Genomic DNA, 20,009 nt, shown 5'->3' with positions numbered 1-20,009 from the left:
AGCGGCAAGCACCTTACGCACTAGCCACTCATCTCATTGCTGTAAGTACTAGACAAGTTTGGGAGATGAAAGGTAACACAAGTTCATTGCTGTCCCAGGAAAATTTAAACAACATGAGGAACTTACCTAATTTGGCCAGACTGGCGATCATAATCCAGACGCAGATTCCAAACGGCACCTGAACCTCGTCCCACTCCAGGCTGACTACCTCGTAGCGTTTGACCTCCTCGCCTCCGTGGCAAGTACTGGGACTGGTTCCATTCTCGTGAGACGTGTCCTCCGCCAAAGCAAACGTGACCAAGCAGAGTATCAGAGCCACACTGAGATGAACTACGCTCCAGTGGTGTTGACCGCAAATCTTTGTCATTCTCAGACTATAGGTGCTTAACTATTGATGGCATGGCACACTGCCGGTGTATTTTTTCAAGACTTGGTAAAGTTCTGCTTCAACACTGGACATCTGCTGACGAAAATTTAAAAGGAATACAATGATTGCCAAGTTTATATGCCATCAGCCTGAGGACTTTGACCTTCAAATTCAATAGTCTGTGTAGCTTGTTTGATTTTTTTGCAATGTCAATCGATACCTTCTGTGGATAATGCTTGACACAACTGTTTTCACACAGGGACTGGCATATTAATTGAGTTGGACACAATAAATTTGTAAGAATGTACAATGTACTATAACAACTACCGGTAGGCCTCCTTATATGGGGGTAAACCCACAACTCGGGAAATTCTGAAATTGAGAACTCATGTGTTTCATAAATTAAACATGTGAGCAAACAATATTTCAACAAATGGCAAAATGAGACAGTATTTTATTGCAGAGAAAGTCAAACCAACTTCACTCTTATCCTATTAATTATGTTTTCAGGTTTTGGTCTATGAGCTGGGGCTACTCGTTTAAATGACTGTGTCACTCCCACCCACCCCCCCCCCCCCAAGAAAGGGGGGAGGGGCAACAGGGGCCATGCCCTTTTTTTTTTTTTAAGTGACATCGCAAAAAAAGGCAGCCACTGCGTTCACCACCCACAAAACTCAACCAGAGCAATACGTAGTGCCCCCCCCCCCCCCTCCCCTTGCTTTTCATATTAAATTTGGGGCAAACATTTTTTGGACCCACAAAAAATACCACTCAAAAATTGTGTTAAGCTGGATCCGGCCTTGACATGCAATACATGTGGATTGTGGTTATACTAGGGCCTAGGCTATATACCGGTACATGTGTTTGTCATTCAATTCTTAAACCTGAAATCACACTTCACTGTTAAGGCCAAGTAAAAAAATATACTAGTTTCTTGTCCCCACCCGCTTTCTTTTTCTCCTTTTTTTTTTTAATTCATACATTCATACACACACATGATATGCTCAATACATTGTATTTGTATGTTTGTTTGTTTCCAACAAACGTGTGGCTGTAGATGTAGAAAGGCTAACAGTAACACTAAAGTAACAGCTTTGGACACAATTTTGTATCAACAAAAGAATCAACGAAAATGGAAGAATACATCTTGGGGGAGAGAAAAAAGAGCCGGTCTCCTTCATTATTTCAAAAAGCCCAGTATGCAGATGAGACACTAATTTTTTCTTTAACTCGGCCTGATATTAATCATAGGCACTATTTTAAGGGAAAGTTTAGAAATATAGCTGTATCAATTCCTTAGCCCCACTAGTAATGGCCCGGAATGCTGCGCTGTACTGCGCAGCTGTATCTGAGCCACATGGGGCTAACTCAATTCCTGTGCTGCAACTTAAAATGCACTTCTAAAGGCCTAATAACACTAACACTATTGTCATTATTAAATATAAATAATTAACATTGTAAGAAAAAAAATACAAATTTATTTGACTTTGACTTGATGCATCCAAATAAAAATATGCAGAACTTATAGATTGAGAAATAGCTTGGATCTTTCACATTTGAAAATAAAATTTCAGCTAAAGCTGGGGGAAAATGCCTTACTCACTGAACATATATTTCTTTTGCTTCCGCAACAGGCCTCAGGCAGCGACGAGTTGCGTTTGCTTCTAAAACTGCACGAAAAGAATTGTGCTTGTACTTGTACTAGTCCTAGTTGTCCACGCTACTCACATGACTAGTCCGAGTAACTTGGACCCAACTTATCGCCTTTTTAAAAATTTGGACATGGTCTGGCGATAGTAGGGTCCAAGCCCATTCCGAGACCTAGACAACACAGTCACTGACAGTCCCAAAAACCAACATTTTCCAACAAAAAACATCAGATTTCACCTTCAAAACGGCCTCCAAATTACTAGGTATGCCACCTGAGGTACAAGTAGACATCGATAATTAAGATAGTTGTACTGAAGTTTACTTACGATCCGGAAAAAAGTGAAATTTTCCGTTCATTTCGGAGAGCTCCCCTCGCGATCTTGAACACGTTAAATTTGCGATCGTGTTTAAAGTTTGAACGACGCGATTTCTTCTACATGCCCAGCGTACATTCGATGGTCCCCGTATCCCGTATGCGATTCCGTTACCGAGCGCGCGCGATGCATCGATTATGATAATGATCACGTTTGTAAACACATACATGTGCATTTCGAACTGTAAAAGGGAATCGGGAACCAGCTTGAACTGGTACCCGCTATAAAAGCTGCGCTAGTTCCCGACTCCCTATTATCGTTTGAAATGCACATGTGTTTACAAACGTGATCCAGTCTACTCATTATCATAATCGATGCATCGCGCGCGCTCGGTAACGGAATCGCACTCGGGATACGGGGACCATCGAATGTACGCTGGGCATGTAGAAGAAATCGCGTCGTTCAAACTTTAAACACGATCGCAAATTTAACGTGTTCAAGATCGCGAGGGGAGCTCTCCGAAATGAACGGAAAATTTCACTTTTTTTCCGGATCGTAAGTAAACTTCAGTACAACCATCTTAATTATCGATGTCTACTTGTACCTCAGGTGGCATATCTAGTAATTTGGAGGCCGTTTTGAAGGTGAAATCTGATGTTTTTTGTTGGAAAATGTTGGTTTTTGGGACTGTCAGTGACTGTGTTGTCTAGGTCTCGGAATGGGCTTGGACCCTACTATCGCCAGACCATGTCCAAATTTTTAAAAAGGCGATAAGTTGGGTCCAAGTTACTCGGACTATCACATGACTCATAAGATTCAGAAATGTTCTTCACCAAATACTAAAACTCACCAAAAATTCCTAGTTCTCGCACAGGCACATCAGCAGCTCCGAGGTCACATGAATTCATGATCTACGCAGAAAGACATGCTCAGCGATGCAATGTGTCGCCATTTATTCATGACAGAAATAAATAACTAACCGGCATTTCCGCATTGCAATTGACCATCGGCATCGCTCAGCAACTCGGCTGTCACTCGTCGCGGTATGTTGTTGTTTGTGCACGCAGTAAACGTCGTACGTGCCGTTTACGCACGATAGCGGATCCCTCATCAGCTGCTCATCACGCACGGCGCCATGCACGGCGGGGGAATTCAAGCCTTGTTGAAACTTGAAGGGGGCGGGGTAAAAAAAGTTCTAGTTGTCTTTTATTAGCTTGAGCTTTGTAATGTACTATTCATACTTCCATGGTTTATTAGTAAGGGAAAGTCAATTTCATGATTGCATGTGAATATCAGTGGCGTATCCAGTCGGGGGGAGGGGCCTTCCCAATCCCCGGCGGCATTTTACTTCTTTAAGACAGAGTTCATACAGTAAACTTCTTAATAAATTTGCCCCCCCCCCCCTGGCGTTAAAAGCTGGATACGCTGCTGCAGCATACACATGTACTAGGTGACTATTAATTCTCTTAGTATGTACATGTAGACTTGAAAATCCAGTCAAGAACTTGTCTTTAACGTGCAGCCTGAGAATATATTTATAAAATGGAGTCCGGCTTTAACAAAAAAAACATAATTTTATTCTTTTAATTATTGTCATCTGCGGATAAACGTATCATATGTGTTGCTAACTTTATTTTTTTTAGGTTATCACTAAAAGGAACAAAATTGATCATTTGCTTTTTGTGATTTTTTGTTCTCCGTTTGAATCAACAAAATTGCTCCAACTAACCAGTGGAAGTTTTAGCTCAGTGGCAACTTTACATTTTGAGGAAACAGAGAAACCATAATAAGTTTGCAAACTTTTTGGGGTCTCGTTACCAGATTCTGTTTGAACTGGAGTTTGAACTGGCGGAGGCGGGGCCGTGTCATGAAGTCCAACGCCTCATAGATCCGACCGTCCGCCTTCATGTCCAAAATTTCGGACTATGAGGCGTCGAACTTATGAGCGGACCCCGCGGAGGAAGTTGCGTTTCTCCGGGTATTGGCGTCCCCACCCCCCCCCCCCCCCCCCACCCCCAGAAACACACGTTTGTTTATGGTGTAAACCAAGGATTTTCAATTGCTCTTCTTCCCTTTTCCTTTGTTTATACTCCAACTTATGTTGCACTGAACAGCTCTCATTGGTTTTCTAATCGAGGTCGTCCTCGATTTGGTTCCTGTCCTCAATTCATCGATAATGTTGCACGTGTGTGTCCTCGATTTAAGCACGCACTCGCACATGCTCTTCTCCACTCTTTCCCATCCCAAAAAAGTACTTTTGTTTTGCAAAACTTAGACAAGTACTGCCACATTGGGGGGGGGGGGGGGGGGGGGTTAAAATAATAAGAAACAAGTACGCCCGGCAGCCTTGATCAACTAACAGTTACATAAACACGTTGCACCTGTGATGCATTTGGTACGGATGATCATTTTGGTTCGTTTTTGAAGCAACGAAATTGCTCAAAATCTTAAGTAGGGTGCATAAACACTAACTTGTTGATACTATGAATTTTGAGAAAACAGAAAAAACGTTTTCAAAGTTTGGAAGGTCTGATTATTGAGTGTGGCTAACGCATCTTAAAAGGTGTGCTCGCGGGCGCTCTATTTCCCATCTTCAAAAGTAGGTTTTATTTCTCCATTATTTCGGGCGGAATAACTTTTCACAAGACTATTAATGTCAGTCCTATCTTCACTTAAATTTGATAGTTTATGCCATTAAATAGGTGGTTACTTTTTCCGGGTAATTGCAAATGATTCTACGTGGCTTTTTCTATTAATTTCGATCTCTTCGTGAACAAACTCAGAATTGGACGCACACAACTATTAAAGTGACACAAGTAGGCATATATGAAACTGAATGATTGACTTTCATTTACTCTTGCTGTACTGATTAGAATGGAACTGATTTGATTAGAGAATGCATTTACTCTTGCTTGTCTGAAAAAAAAAGTTATCTCATATGCGTGTCGACGCAAAAGCAGCAGCAAAAGATGCCGATGTCCAAATTATAATAATTCTAGGAAAAGAAAAAAATAGAGGGCGCTATGTACAATTAATGGTCATACACAACCGCCCGAGAAAGTGAATGATTGAAATACATCCACTCTTGCTGTACTGATTAGAATGAAACTGATTTGATTAGAACTTATTAACTCTTGCTTGTCTAAAAAAAAGTTGTCTCATATGCGTGTCGACACAAAAGCAAAAGCAAAAGAAGCACTTGATGTCCAAATATAATAATTATAGGAAAAGAAAACAATAGAGGGCGCTATGTACAATTAATGGTCATATAGAATGAGACTGATTTTATTAGAATGCATTAACTCTCGCTTGTCTAAAAAAAAGTTGTTTCATATGCTTGTCGACGCAAAAGCAAAAGAAGAACTTGATGTCCAAATATAATCATGAATTCTAGGAAAGGAAAAAAATAGAGGGCGCTATGTACAATTAATGGTCATACATACACAATATTGATTGCGCGGGTTTTTATAACGTACCGCCCGAACATGTACATCAAAGAAACAGACTAGGCCGATAGGTTCCCTAGACAATCAACAAAAAAGGGTACTTAAACCGTAAAAGGTGTTTTAAAAAGGGTATATCAAATGAAAAGTTGGTATATCTCTGGAAATCTCTCTTCAAAATTCCAAGACTAATTTGATGGTTAGCTTTTGGTATACAGGATGAGTAACCAAGGGCGGATCCAGGGGGGGCCAAAGGGGGCCATGGCCCCCCCCCCCCCCCAAAAACGAAACCAATTTTTTTTTTTTTATGTGACATCGCAAAAAAGGCAGGCAATGAGTACACCACCATCTTTTCCTCAAAAAAACATTGGTAAAAGTGGTCAGAAATTGCCTCAGATCGCACCACAGAGCATCTAGAATCCAAAAAATTTTCGGGGCCCTTAAGCGGGCCCCGAACCCCACGCCGTAATTTTTGTGACCCACTTTTTTGAAGGACCAAAAATTTTTTTGGCCCCCCCCAAAATTGTGTTCTGGATCCGCCCTTGAGGATGACACTAGAAGTACTCTGGAAACCCAAAACCAAGTCTCGGTACTAAGTGACTAAACTTCATTCCAATGCGAAATTGGGACATTAAATAATGTATGCTTCAAACCAAATAACTCTCATTGTTGTTATTCATTTCTCTACAAGCCCTCGATTCATATTTGCCCCCAAAACTCACACAGATATATAAACACACGCCAAGCGATTGAAACTTATTATATTGCTTGATAATATTATTTTAACAATCTAAGAGAAAAAAATCCAATGAGAAAATCTTTTCCAGGGGTAAAAAAGTTAATGGTCGTCTGCTTTCTTATTAATATAGACAATTCTGTACAATAATTAAATCGATTCAGCATTTGGGTGAATTGGTACACATTTTATTTCTTATAAACAATACAGAAATGCCTTCCTGATGATTGTTACAAAAGTACTTTTAACTTGAAAGGTAAAATGGAGAATAGGTAGGGTGTGTTCCAACACATTAAAATAGAATGGACAGATCACTTGACTCTCGTTATTTAAAAAAAAAAGAGCCTTCTTGTAAAAGTGTTGAGGTTTAAAATTATGGCATAATTTTCTCAGGGTGTTTTGTGACAGTCTAAACTTTACCAAAGAAAAGGCCGTGTTAATTATTAATAATAACTATAATAATGATGTGGTGCTTATATACTGCTTCATACCAAGGGTCTCAAAGCGCTTTTCAATTATTATCTTGTTCAGTTAAATGAAAAATGCAAAAGAAACTATGGAATTTCATGTAACTTTAGAATTAGTAAACAAAATTGAAGTTCTACAGAAAAAAAAGTTTGGAAAAGAAGCAAGTATCACATAGAATCGGAGCAAAGAATATGGAGTAGTAGAAAATTATGCTTCATACGTATAGAACTGGGCATCATCATACATGTCCCGCATTGATAATGTCACCAAAGTCCATCATTGGTACTGTGCATTCCAATCGGCAAATCAATCCACTTAAAGGGAAAATAACAACATTTGCAAACATCAAAAACCGAAATGATCAAATTGTCACGAAATTTCTTACTGGATTATTTGGGAATGACATTCTAAAGCACCCTGTAAAATCATGGCTCCGGGTGTGCAGACATTTTCAAGAAAAATGGTATTTTGGCCTTTTTTCCCTTCAAAAACTGCTCTTAAATTTTCATAATTAGTTTTGCCGCATTTTCTTTGCACCTGTGAAGGGGTACAAGTACAAGCCTGCTAGACTGATTCTCTGACCTTACAATTCTCTAAAGTCGACAAACTGCTCCATTTCATCTTGAGTGGGGTCAGGGAACCAGACTACAAGAACATGATGTTTTTCTTTCTTTTTTCAGCATCTTCAAGCCCAAAACGTGAAACAAGTCAGTTTAAAAATATTTTCTATAACATTCTACTCCCCCAAATCCATTCACTACTGAAAATTGCAGCAAGAGCAAATGTTGTACATTCCCTTTAACTCATCTGCATACGTGAAGGTCCTGGATGCATAAAGCAGTTCCTTCATGGCTCCTCTTGACAAGAACCAAAGTCCAGGAGTTGCCAGCTACGTCTCATTATGAACTGGGCGCTTGGCCATGTTTATCCACAGTGTCCTTGAATTTTGTGAGCTACTAAAAAAAACCATTTTGCAGTCAGTTGGATGGCTAGAACTACTTCTGGTTAATGTGGTTGCAGGAGAAGGGTACAGTGGATCTAAAAGTAGAAGTAGAAGGGTATGGTGGATCTCGAAGCAGAAGTAGAAGGAAACAGTGGATCTGGAAGCACTCATTGACGTTGGATCATTCCTGTCTTCCTACCCCACTCCTTTTGGTTCCTTCATGTTGAACAGCAATTTGTACAGTTAAAGGAAGAATCTTCCTTTAATGTTCATATTTGCCCAGCGCTTTCAGTCTTCATGTTTTGAACAGCATCTTTTGAATCAGTACACCGGTTTGGGTCGCTGCGTCAGGAGCTGCCCGAATCGTTTCTTGATGGTGACTCTCTCCCGTGAATACTTATCATCTGGTGAAAACCTCACTGAAACATGAAACAGATATTATTAGAACAACTAGTTTTTAAAGCATGTCGTACTGAACATATAGTTGCTGGTCTTAGCTGGCTTGGCCAGTGTTTTTTTTTGTACCTATCTCACTGACTGACAGACCGACTGAAACGCTGACTGACAGTCACTTGTTGGCCAGGCAGTGCTATTGAACAAGAAAAGGATTCCCCCGTAATGCCATTCCCCCTCCCCCATGTATTTATTTTTTGTTAAGTGGGAGGAGGGGGGGGGGGATGTTCCAGCCAGGGTCGGCGGTAATACAAAAAAGGTTTTTTTTTTGGGGGGGGGGGGGTTCAGGAGACCAAAATAGGGTCAGTCAGAAAGGAGAACCAAAGAATTAAAAAGAGATACCCTTATGATTAAAGGTACATTACCACAACAGGGTAAGATAGATCAAGCAATAAATGCAAAGTTGAAACCTATTCCAGGGAAGCATCGTACCTGGATGAGCAGACTGCGTTGGTTTACCGAATGGATCCATTTTCTGTGAAGAAAACCAAAGTCAAGCAATGTTAAGATTTGTGCACAACGTGGGGACTAAAAGTATAACCAGAAAAACACCTCCATCATTCCATATGGAACAATAGCCCGAATGCCTCTGGTCGTACACTATCACAAGCTCTGTAGTACGGCCAGAGTGGCAAACGTCCCCTGGACGCCTGAAACTGATCATACTGATTGTTGCGATTTTACTACCGACTTAGTTAGAGCGAGATTATCTGTTTGTATGGCCGGCCGCGCCATCGTGCGCATGCCCGACACCACAAGGTCATTATCTGTGCAATGCATGTTCATAACCTTGCCCAAGGGCGCCCGGAAAAGCATACATATTCAACGCGCAAAACCAGTGCGCCATTTTGACCACCTATGACCGCTAAATTTCTCTAAAAATTTGAAGAAAGATAACCTTATCTACCCGGAGGGCAAAAGATAAGGCATCATAGAATACAACCGTATGCAGTGGTATGTAAAAAAAAAAAGCCAAAAAAGGTGCGCCAGGCTTTGGACTAAACTCCTCAGTAGGTTGGAAAACCAGGCGCGTGGCCGAACGTACAGCGCAGCTAGCTTGAGTAACTCAAGCTGTAATGCGATAGGCATTACATTTATAGAGCTGGAGTTACTCAAGCTACAGCGGGTCAGCGCAGCAATACCGAGGCCACACAAGGATTACAAGTGGGGCTAAACCAACCTCGTCCCCAGGGTGTCCAGCAGTACGCGCCCACCACTAGCTGCTCTCTCACCCTGGTATTGGATCATTTGCATGTGCAAGATTTTTGAACATGTATGCAAATGAGAAATAGTCTGGTGCCTGCTTGTGCATTACAATTGCGTTCATTTTTGTAATTGTATGCGGTGTCTGGGGTAAAAACAGAATCAATTTGTCGCAGTGCGAGCATGGCATGAGTTATAACTGTTACGATCTATTCTTATCGAGACAACATGCAGCAACACATTTCATATTAATTAATCCGAGTAACTTGGACCAAACTTATCGCCTTTTTAACATTCGGACATGGTCTGGCATGTCTGGCAATATCGCCAGACCATCCGAATGTTAAAAAGGCGATAAGTTTGGTCCAAGTTACTCGAACTAATCCAGGGCTTACTATTGTATTGGAAACGTTGTTAATATGTTGGAAATAAAGTAAGCACTGGGGACGAGGTTGGGGCTAAACTGAACTCAACCATGTCAACTGAAAAGCAACTGACATGTCTGGCTCAGTGGCTGGCGCTGCTCGAGTCAAAACTGCTCAACATGGAACAAAATAATCATAGAAAAATCCCTACCTGGAGAGTGTAAACTCGGTCGCCAGTTTCGTTGAGATAGTACATGAGATACATTTTACATTAATTTTGTTATTTTAGGTACGCTCTAGATTTCAGGCTTAGCTCTGCTGTCCTTCGTTACGTTTGCGTGTATCATGTGTTTATGCACTGCACACTGCACTGTGAACGAACGAACACGTGCGCATTGGTTTAGCTGGTCTCTCGTGCACACACAATGCTTAACAATACTGCTGATCACTGGTTGCCTGTTTGCTTAATCTAGTAGTAATGAGAAGAAACTTTTGTAAGATATATTTATGTTGATTTCTGTAAAACGAATAAACGTATATGTTCATTGATAGCAGGAGTTAGAATCTTGTTAACAAAGATATGTATAAACCTTGGAGAACAAAAAATATTGTAGGTATATAAATTATGCTTTCCCAACCTGTGTCAGAGCCCGGTTAGCTCAGTCGGTAGAGCATCAGACTTTTAATCTGAGGGTCGCGGGTTCGAGTCCCTCACCGGGCGGATTACTATTTTTGCTTCCTTCCTTTCTCTTTTTAATTTTCATTTTATTTCAATATAAAAAAAAAAGAGTATCAAATGTCATCACACTTTTGTTAACATTTTATTATAAGGTTGTTTATCTCTACTCTGTTGTTTCTCGGTCACTGACATGTAAGTTATAACAAAAAAAACATGGTCTTGTTTTACAGAGTCATAATCATCATGTGGGAAAGTTATACTTTTTTGATGCTGATCGAAAACAATACAAGCCTTTTCTAGTTTTCAACAAAAGTTCTTTTTTTGTGCCGATTATATGCTCAGGATAAGCTATGAGTAAACTGTGGCGTAAGCGACATATATTTACTAACAAAATGAAGCTTGATTTTCTGCTAACGAATTGTGGAAAACTGAAATTTTATTTTTTTCGAGAGAAGAACTTCTACATTCAAAACTATACTGTTTTAATTATGTGCACACAAAAATATCTTTGTACCATGCTCAAAGTTTGAAAAAATTGTTGGATTTCTAAATTTGAAAATTATTTCAATTGTTAATTGTCTCTACTGGGTATTTTGATGAAGAAAAAAATCGCTTTAAAGTTTCCCTCTTCGTGCTATTTTTGTGTTTTAAATTGCTAATGTTTTAGCAATGACAAAAAAGTTATTCACCTTTGAATGACGGAGACATCACACAAAACTGAAAAATCTGGCCACGTTTAGTTAATATGAAGTATGTACACATTTCCAATTATTCGTGAGGCCGACTATATCTTTTTCCGTTCTTGGCGCAAAATCAACCCAAAATCAAGGCGTATATATGTTTGGATAAAAAAAAAATGAAAACAATGATTCGTTTCGAGAAAAAAATCGACTAATTGAGCACAGGTAGAAATTCAATTTTTCGGCCGGCGGGCGGGGATATGTTCACCCTCAACCCCTGTATTATTTTGAATGTTTTAATTTTATAAAAAAAGTACTGCTCGTCGAATGTCTCAGACACAGTTTTTACTTAAAAATATATATCTACCAGCATAAACTGTTGACTGTACGGTGCATGCTTTGCATACCCCACCTAGTTCATATAGTACACAGGAACTTGTACAGCTCGATCTCGATTTGGGAATTTTGCAGTGCAATTTTGCGCTTTGCCGGTAAAAGTGAAGTGCGCCCTCAGTAGTCTTCAAGCTGTTATCTATCTAGCACACAGCTGCAGCAGGGAGTGTCATGGTCGCGGATCGCACTAAAAACAGGTTTGATTTTCATGGATTTCCTCCAGGAATTTCCTCCTCGATTACCTTTCCGCGTATTTAGTTATTCACAGAACAATCCTAGAAACTTTCCCCTCAAAAGCAAGTCTAACGGCGAAATTAGAACCGCTGAGCACTTTAGTCATGTGTTACTAGTCGGGAGTCGCAAAACAAAATAGAAAGTTGTTTTTAATTTTATTCATAACTCATGTTACTAATACTAGTACTTTTTTACTAGGCCTATTTTTAATTATCTACTCTACCCATGCTAGTGACTAGCATTGCTACCTTTAATTTTAAACAATATTTTTCCATGAGACTTAACCAGATCGTGTCGGATGACGTGTTGACATGATCTGGCTGTTTTTATACACAGGCACGGCCGACGGGTTAAAACGTCAAGCGTGCCTCGACTCGCCTCCGGATGACATCTATTCCTTCCTCCATGGTCTAAGCACGCTATTCCCCCATTTGTTTTGTACACACACGCAAAGTCCAAGAAGTCTGTGGAGGCGGACCGTGTGTTGAACTTGAAAAAGGCCGCTGTGCATGGCCTGTTGTGGTACAATTTACGCTCCGTGGGCACACCCCGGAGTGTAAAAATATGAAGTAGGGGTAAGAAATATCGTACAAAAACTGTTGAAATGACTCTTGCGAATCAGTAGTTGTGGCGTTTGGCTGTATATCAAAAGTTGGCTGCTATATCTTGCCTTTTTCGAAAATCGAAATGTTCGACAAAAATAATCCTGGAACGAACTGGTTAAGAAGAGACTTAGCCACATACTACCAAGGCCTATAATCACAAAACTCCTGTATTTATTGATGTAGAGAAACCACCACATGACCATGACATGAGTGAGTACATTTTGATGGTAGGATGACAGTCGCCATGACAACGGTGGAGATCATCTGCCCCTCGGCAGAAGAACTGATGGAACAGCCGAGACGAAATGTCCCCTGCACGGTGGAAGGCTGTGACAAGCTCCTACCGACAACTACAGCTCTCAAAATGCATGTTATAAAGACACATGGAATATACAAGGTATGTATTACAATTCACAACATTTGTGATGCGATCAAGCTAAGGCCAAAACAAAAAAGTCTCCGGTTTCTGGTATGCGCGCGCGTCGCCGTAGCCATGCGTGTCGGCAAAATGAAAAAGTTTTTTTTTCAATGAAAGATGATGTCTCAAAACCGCCAAACTCACTGGTTTGACTGGAATCCTGCTGCTGCACAATTTTAACGTGTTTTTAGATTGGGTTATGGTCAAGAATAAGCTTTATGTGGCCTCTCTGGACTCCCATATATTTGCACTAAGTTTAGTCGGGCACCATTTGCAGTCATCAGCCGACATTTGAAGCAAAAAAATCAGGTAAAAAAAAAAAAAAGCCGCGTCGCCGCACCACTTTTTGGGCAAGCTCCATACCAGAAACCGGAGACTTTTTTTTGTGGCCTAAATGAGCTATGAAAACGTCGTTAATATACTTCTGTTCATAAGCTGTGTCAATCTTAGACAATTTACAGTCTTGGTAGCAAATGGGGTATCAAAATGTAGCTGGTAAAATTCCCCAAAGATGTAGCCTATATAAATGACGTCCTCATAAGACCCTCAGATTTAAAACTATGACGCCTCCAATGAGTGTGGACTTTCTTTGTTGGGGGTGTTTACTTACTAATTAGGTTGGATTCACTGGAATATAAAATGTTTCCTAACACATGCGTCCACTTTAATTTGTAGAATAAGTCCGAGAGGGTCCTCTTCACCAAATGTCGGCAGTCCAAGGACCCGGCAGTCCAGAAACAGTACTTCTGCCCAGTAGTAGGATGCAGTCGACACAAAGAAGGCAACAACCCTTTCTCAAACATGTGGCCTCTTAAACAGGTACGGGTTCAATCTTGCAATCCACTTTACGCGAACTATGTTAAAGTGTGCCAGTCTTGGAAGCGTCTGTGCAAGTGGGACTAAACTGTAAGCCACCGACGTTGGCGAACGAAAACAACAATGGCGAGTGGTGTTTCCAAGTCGTTAGCTAGGTTTTTGAAAACATGTCTGACACACACAATGAGTGTAATGATTCAGGGGCTGAATTTTTTAAATTTTCAACATCCTAAGTTGGTTTATATGTGATATATTGCTAGGAAATGTTTTTACTTCAAGTCAGCAAATTACTTTTGATGATTAGGAATAAACTATCACTTTCTACAGAATCCTATGCCTTGCCCTGAGAAAAATAATGCATTTTCACAGTTTTCTCAAAAAGTATGCAAGCTTTTTGAATCTTTTCTGAGTAAGGACACTGCAGTTTGTAAATTGTGTTCTCTCTCTTTTTTTTTAATGAAAACTATTAGCACTACCAGCAAGTGCACGGTGTACGTAATTATCTATGCAGAAAGTGCCAATTCCCCTTCGCCTTTGAACTTCAGCGGCGCAAACATGAGAAGATTTGCGGGAAGAACTTCACCTGTTCCTGCGGTGTGCCCTACACAACCAGACAGGCCCTGTGCTTGCACGCGAGGAGAAAGAACCACGAGTTGCCGCCTGACTATGCCGAGGAGGCTTCAAATGTGTAAGTTGGAATTTGCCTGAAATGCCTGTTTTTAAAATAAAGTCTTAAATTACAAAAACAGTGCTGTATAAAATAACGTAATATATATTGCTTTTCAATTTCCTGATCCAACTCCAAGATGTTTAAGACTTAATACACTTACAGAGCCATAACAGAAACCTTAACATTTTTCATCTATTGATTTCAGTTCAGTATTTCCTACTTAATCCAGCCAAGCTTAAATCTATCCATAGCTAACGTAACCTAATTGAACCCAATCCAGCACAGCACAACTGAAAACCCACCAACTCACCCCAATAATCCCACCTTACCAAACCCAACACACCCTACCCATCCCAACCCCACTGCATCCACCGCAGTCCGAACCAACCCAACCAAACCCACACCCAATCCCAACCCAACCCAACCAAACCCCTACCCAACCCCAACCCAACCAAACCCAACCCCGACCGACCCACCCAACCCAACCCAACCCCAACCCAACCCAACCCCAACCCAATCCAACCCAACCCCAACTCAAACCCAACCCAACACAACCCAACACAACCCAACACGACCCAAACCCAGCTGCAATCAACCCAATCCAACCCAAACAAACTGCAGCCCAACCCAACCTAACCAACCCAAATCCCAACCCAACCCAACCCCAACCCCAACCCAACCCAACTCAAACCCAACCCAACCTAATCCAACCCAACTCAAACCTAATCCAACACAACTCGAACCCAACCCAACCCAACCCAACCTAATCCAACCCAACTCAAACCCAACCCAGCCCAACTCAAACCCAACTCAACCTAATCCAACCCAACTCAAACCCAACCAAACCCAACCCATCCCAACCCAACTCAAACCCAGCCACAACCAACCCAATCCAACCCAACTCAAGCCCAACCAATCCGAACAGAACCCTGTCCAAATGAAACCAACAGTTGGTTATTAAAGTTCTTGCTTCAACAAATGAAGATCTAAAGCTATTTGCATTACAGGCTAACATTTTGAAAGCATTCAGAGTAATAACTTTCTCTGCAAGGCACCTAGCCTGTGTCTGATGTTGTGCAAAGTAAACTTCACAAAATTCAAGTATGACATTGCAGTGTACAAAGCAACACTGGTCAAGATGCCTTCTTCCATATTTCCATGGTTTTCTTTAACTGTCTCAGGGAGCAACCACCTCAGCAGCAAGTGAACAGGAGGACTTCACCAGTAACAAAATCACACAATACAAATGAAAACCCTCCATCGGTTGCTGTCAACAGAATCCTGACAATCCCAGTTCCTGTTTCCCGAGTTGGCAATATTCCCCGTCTCATTGCGACCCCCCAACCATTGCAGATTTTAGAGGCAGGTACTCCAACCAATACTCCCCAATCCAAGAACAAGCAGAAGACAGAGCGCTTCCTCTTGCCAAAGCCTACCATCCTCAGCATTGGTAAGGCCGCCGCCTTGCATCCTGAAATCACCCAGATTGTGACAATCAACAAAGGCATCGTGCAGAGCTTTCCAGTGACTGTTGCGCCGAGTCAGCCGGCCACAAGGTACAAAAGAACTCTCGCTACCCAGACCCCACAACGGTTTGGAAGCCGGGGAGCGAGGTTGGCTAAGCGTCAACTCGAAGGGGTTCGCAAAGGCTCTGTTTTTAATCCTTCAGTATTGCCAGGGGGAGATGGTAGCTCTAACAGTCTACGAGTGTTCAGAGATTCAGGAATGAACACCCATCTGAATAGCAGCAGCAACTGCCAGACGCAGACTATTATTAAGCGGAATTCAGCCCACACACAAACCCCTGGTGATGTGATCATGCAGGAAGCTCTCATGTCGGCACAAATCAACACGCCGTCAAGAAGGCAGCAGCAGCTGCATATGCGGGTGCCAGAGCAGCAGGTCCTTCAGCAACAGTACCCGCAGCAGGACATGTCAGCATTAAACAGGAACACCCAAACAAGCCAGACCTATTACCAAGGACCCTCAGGCTCGCTTCCCAACAACGTAAGTAGCGTCAGCTCCTTGCCTGGCCAGCAAACTCACTTCACAGTGCAGATGGAGCCCCGGTTCAGTTCCAACACCACATCCAGCTGTGATGTTCAAACAGATGATTGGCTCTCATCCTTGGCACAAGTAAGTGATCAGGGCACCCTGACTGATATTGCCGGAGTCCCCACCCAGACTGACCTCAATGTCTTTGACTTCTTGAATCTGAGCAGTTCGGAGACACAGACCACCATAAGTCAGTCAGCATTTGAGGACTCCACAGCCACTGAGAGCATTTCCACTCAGACAACCAGGTACCCTGCTGACACCACCCAGACCAGTATCCATACGGCCACATCCGACCTGCAAAGTCAGTACGTGGATAGGTTAGCCCCACAGAGTACCATGGAGACTCAGACCAACTTCTACAGCGCCTATTTGGATGCCTTTCTACTCAACGAATCACAGAGCCAAACTAGCCCAGGAGGAGGTCTTGATGAAAACAACATTGCTTCTTGCTGCCAACAGACTCAGACTCTCTCATCCCCTGCTCCTAAGACCGACCACCAGCAGACGCAAACTGCACTCCCAGACCTCACCCTGAGTAGCAGTGACTTCCTCTCCCTGGACATGTACACCCAGACGATACAGCAGGGTCAAGGAGGGAACCAGAATTCCTCCCTTCAGACTCAGACGGACTCCTTCTTGGAGTACAGCCTGTCCAGCATGCAAACTCAAACCATGGCTGACTTTGATCTCGGTGCCTTCGATTATCAATCCGCTTCTGTACAGACGGATGCACATTTCCTGAACAGCTCTGTCCGTCAGCTGACAAACAGGACGCAGGTGCAAACTCAGACGAGCAGCAGTTGGCAGTTGGAGGGAGGGGATACATCAGCCAGGCATGTCCAGACAGATGAGACATATCGAGGAGGTGTATAATCTTCAGAGGTGTTCAGCCACATTCATACAGGGTAACATAAACACGAAGCCTTCCACTGAACCTTGATAGCAATCTGGGCCCAATTTTTTGGCTTTGCTTACCGGCGTTTAGATCAGTGCCGTGCCACTGCCATTCGGAACGACAACAGTGGCAGCCCTGTCGAGCCAAAGAATGGTGCCGTACCAAAGTCAATTTGCCAAGCCAAATGGTTCTAAACGCCATCCTATCGCTGTGCCGAATTTTAAAAAAGTCAAATTAATTGAATTCGGCACGTCAGTAGCACGGCGTCTAGAATGGGCCTAAGCTGCCATGAAAGAAACAAGCAGGGAAGATATTGAATAAGTTATCACTGTAAGTAGTTTGTATCATGGTAACACAGGGTGTCGGTTTGCTTGAAATGTATTCATAAATAGTTCTTTAAACTAGATTTGTCTGAAATACAAATTGGAAGTTTTTTACCAGGGAAGATGGTAGTGGTCGAAGTTTAAACAAGATTTTTTTTTAAATTTGTTTCAAATTTCACTATTCAGTTTGGATTTTGGAAATCCAATATTTGAAATCAAACTTTAAAAAAAATTAAACCTTGTGTTTTTGTGTTACATAAGCTAAAGAATTCAACATCCCACAGTGTGCTCAGTAGTCTCTCTGACTGTAGCCACGTTCACTCACTAGCTGTCTTCTTGGTTCATGAATAGCCTGCCCATTTTCCTGCCCAATTTTTTTTTTTTCCTTTTTTTTCCAACTTTCACTCGGGAGGTAACACACTGAGTATACAGTGTTTAAAAACGTCGGTGAAGGGCAAAACCTAATTTGATTTATATCACCCCGACGCAAAATTCCATCTTATAATAGTTTATGCGGTACCCGCTGCTGTGTACATCAGATTCGAACCGACCAACCGATCCCGTTAGCTCGGTGGTCGAGTGGTAAGACATCTGCACTAGAAAGCAGGAGGTCGTGGGTTCGAGTCCCACCCGAGCGATTTTTTTCCAACTTTCACTCGGGAGGTAACACACTGAGTATACAGTGTTTAAAAATGTCGGTGAAGGGCAAAACCTAATTTGAATTATATCACCCCGACGCAAAAAATTCCATCTTATAACTGCCCATTTCAACTGATCAGAGAGTGCTCACCCATTTACAGCTCTGGGGTGTTTTTGGAAAGGCCCAGTGGTCATTGAATCCCGCATACTATACCAATCTTTGTGGAGGGCGTTGCGTGCGGCACCACATTTGCCACTTTTTGTTGGCATGACTGAATTGAAAGGGAGCTTCTGGTGAAATTGGATAACCATTATTAGGTTGGAAAACATTTAGGATAACTGGATTTTGAAATCTCCAATTTTCCTCACCACTAGAAGATGGTGTTAAAAAAGTTTGCTTGATGATGTTTAAATTGCAAAAAACAGGTCTGTACTTAAAGGCACATGGGATCATTTGTGTTTGTGTGCATAGTTTTGTTCACTGCAATAGTATTGCTCAAATTTTAAGTAGGTGTTTAACAAATGGCTACTATATATTTTAAGAAAACAGAACACATATGCTAAATTTTGGGGTATCGTAAATGTATTCCTTTGCCAGTGCTCATTAAAAAGTGAGCCCTTGGGCACACTTTTTCAAAACCACTATGGCACCATCACCGACTGTTGTCTTCCAAACGATATCATTTCAGGCAGAATAATTTCACAGGGTTTTAATACCAGTCCATACTTCACTTTGAGCAAGGATTTTCTCATCATATTGGTAGGTGTGTTTCTGGGTATAGAAACCAGCTTCATGATTATACCTTAGGCCTGGGCGAGTCGAGAATTGGATTTTTCTACTCGAGTACTCCCAAAGAAATTACTCGTAAGTAGTCAAGTACTCGCGAGTAGTGAACCGAATTCTCATAAAAGCAGAAAATGACATATACGTTAGTATGACATGAAGTAACTTAATACAAGCAAATAGCTTGCAAGTCACACCGCATTCTTCAGCGCTGATATATCCTTAACTGTGTGACGTTTTGGGTCATTTACTTTTTGGGACGAATGGAGTCCTAGGGAGAGAGAGGTGGAGGGAGTGATTCCCTGTTTGCAGGGGACGTATTAGGCCGTGAACCTTAAACCCTAAATTGCTACTTGTGAGTACCTGCTTCTACTCGCGCCAGGACGAGTACTCGAGTAGATGAAAACCAGGAGTAGAACAATGAGTAGCATAAACTACTCACGAGTACTTGAGTATTTGAGTTACTCGCCCAGTGGAAATACAAATATAACAAATATCTTTTGGAATTAAATATGATTGTAAATATATTTGCGTATTCAATGGAATGTATTAGCATAATATCTGAAATGTAGGTTATTTCTCCAAAACTTTCAATTGGGGGAAAGTTGTTTTTGATGATTTGTATAAGTTTGTGTAAAATGTTTAAAGAATTCAGGGAAATATTTAAGTTGGCTATTCGTTTTTTTTACACATCTGTACAGTACTGAAGGATATGTTTATTTTTATACAGTAATTATTAGCTGATGTTTGGCATTTACAGTATGGGGTTTAAGATTACCTGTATCATAATGCTGCGCTTTGTCTTTCAAAAAAAAAAACTAGCTTCCCATAAAGAGGTGGGTTTTCTTTTTTTAAAGGCATACATTTATTACA

At 41.5% G+C, this 20,009-nt stretch overlaps 2 protein-coding genes and 1 non-coding gene across 7 annotated transcripts in view; 2 read left to right on the top strand and 1 right to left on the bottom strand.

Annotated features, from left to right (window-relative positions):
• LOC119739552 (sodium/hydrogen exchanger 3-like) overlaps positions 1-3,402 on the bottom strand; it is a 32,945-nt gene extending 29,543 nt beyond the window's left edge. For 2 of the 5 annotated variants that reach the window (XM_038214531.1, XM_038214534.1), the window contains exons 1-2: positions 3,182-3,401; positions 127-460 (exon numbers count right to left, since the gene is read on the bottom strand). In XM_038214531.1, coding sequence (XP_038070459.1) covers positions 127-367 — 241 coding nt within the window. In that variant the 5' untranslated portion in view covers positions 368-460; positions 3,182-3,401. Of the gene's footprint in view, positions 1-126; positions 464-3,181 lie in introns of all 5 variants that reach the window. The other 3 variants (XM_038214535.1, XM_038214532.1, XM_038214533.1) reach the window with 3 other exon arrangements.
• Positions 3,403-10,590: 7,188 nt separating this feature from the next.
• Positions 10,591-10,663, top strand: Trnak-uuu. Its single transcript has one exon. It is a non-coding gene; the product is annotated as a tRNA-Lys (tRNA).
• Positions 10,664-11,828: 1,165 nt separating this feature from the next.
• On the top strand, positions 11,829-18,091 carry LOC119739204 (ATM interactor-like). Its single transcript, XM_038214049.1, has 5 exons — positions 11,829-11,891; positions 12,765-12,930; positions 13,627-13,770; positions 14,238-14,455; positions 15,619-18,091. Exons 1-5 carry the CDS (start codon positions 11,866-11,868, stop codon positions 17,366-17,368), a joined length of 2,304 nt encoding a protein of 767 aa, XP_038069977.1. The 5' UTR covers positions 11,829-11,865; the 3' UTR covers positions 17,369-18,091.
• The last annotated feature ends 1,918 nt before the right edge of the window (positions 18,092-20,009 follow it).

This window comes from Patiria miniata, unplaced genomic scaffold (assembly GCF_015706575.1).
Source record: "Patiria miniata isolate m_02_andy unplaced genomic scaffold, ASM1570657v1 HiC_scaffold_30, whole genome shotgun sequence".
Classification (NCBI taxonomy): domain Eukaryota; kingdom Metazoa; phylum Echinodermata; class Asteroidea; order Valvatida; family Asterinidae; genus Patiria; species Patiria miniata.
This window is presented reverse-complemented; position numbering and strand designations above follow the sequence as displayed.

Bases quoted from the DNA above. Each gene is read 5' to 3' on its own strand.
- LOC119739204 (XM_038214049.1), top strand. From the start codon at position 11,866: ATGGTCGCGGATCGCACTAAAAACAG. The intron at 11,892-12,764 runs GTTTGATTTTCA...TTTTGATGGTAG, and splicing joins GCGGATCGCACTAAAAACAG to GATGACAGTCGCCATGACAA. The intron at 14,456-15,618 runs GTAAGTTGGAAT...TAACTGTCTCAG, and splicing joins GCCGAGGAGGCTTCAAATGT to GGAGCAACCACCTCAGCAGC.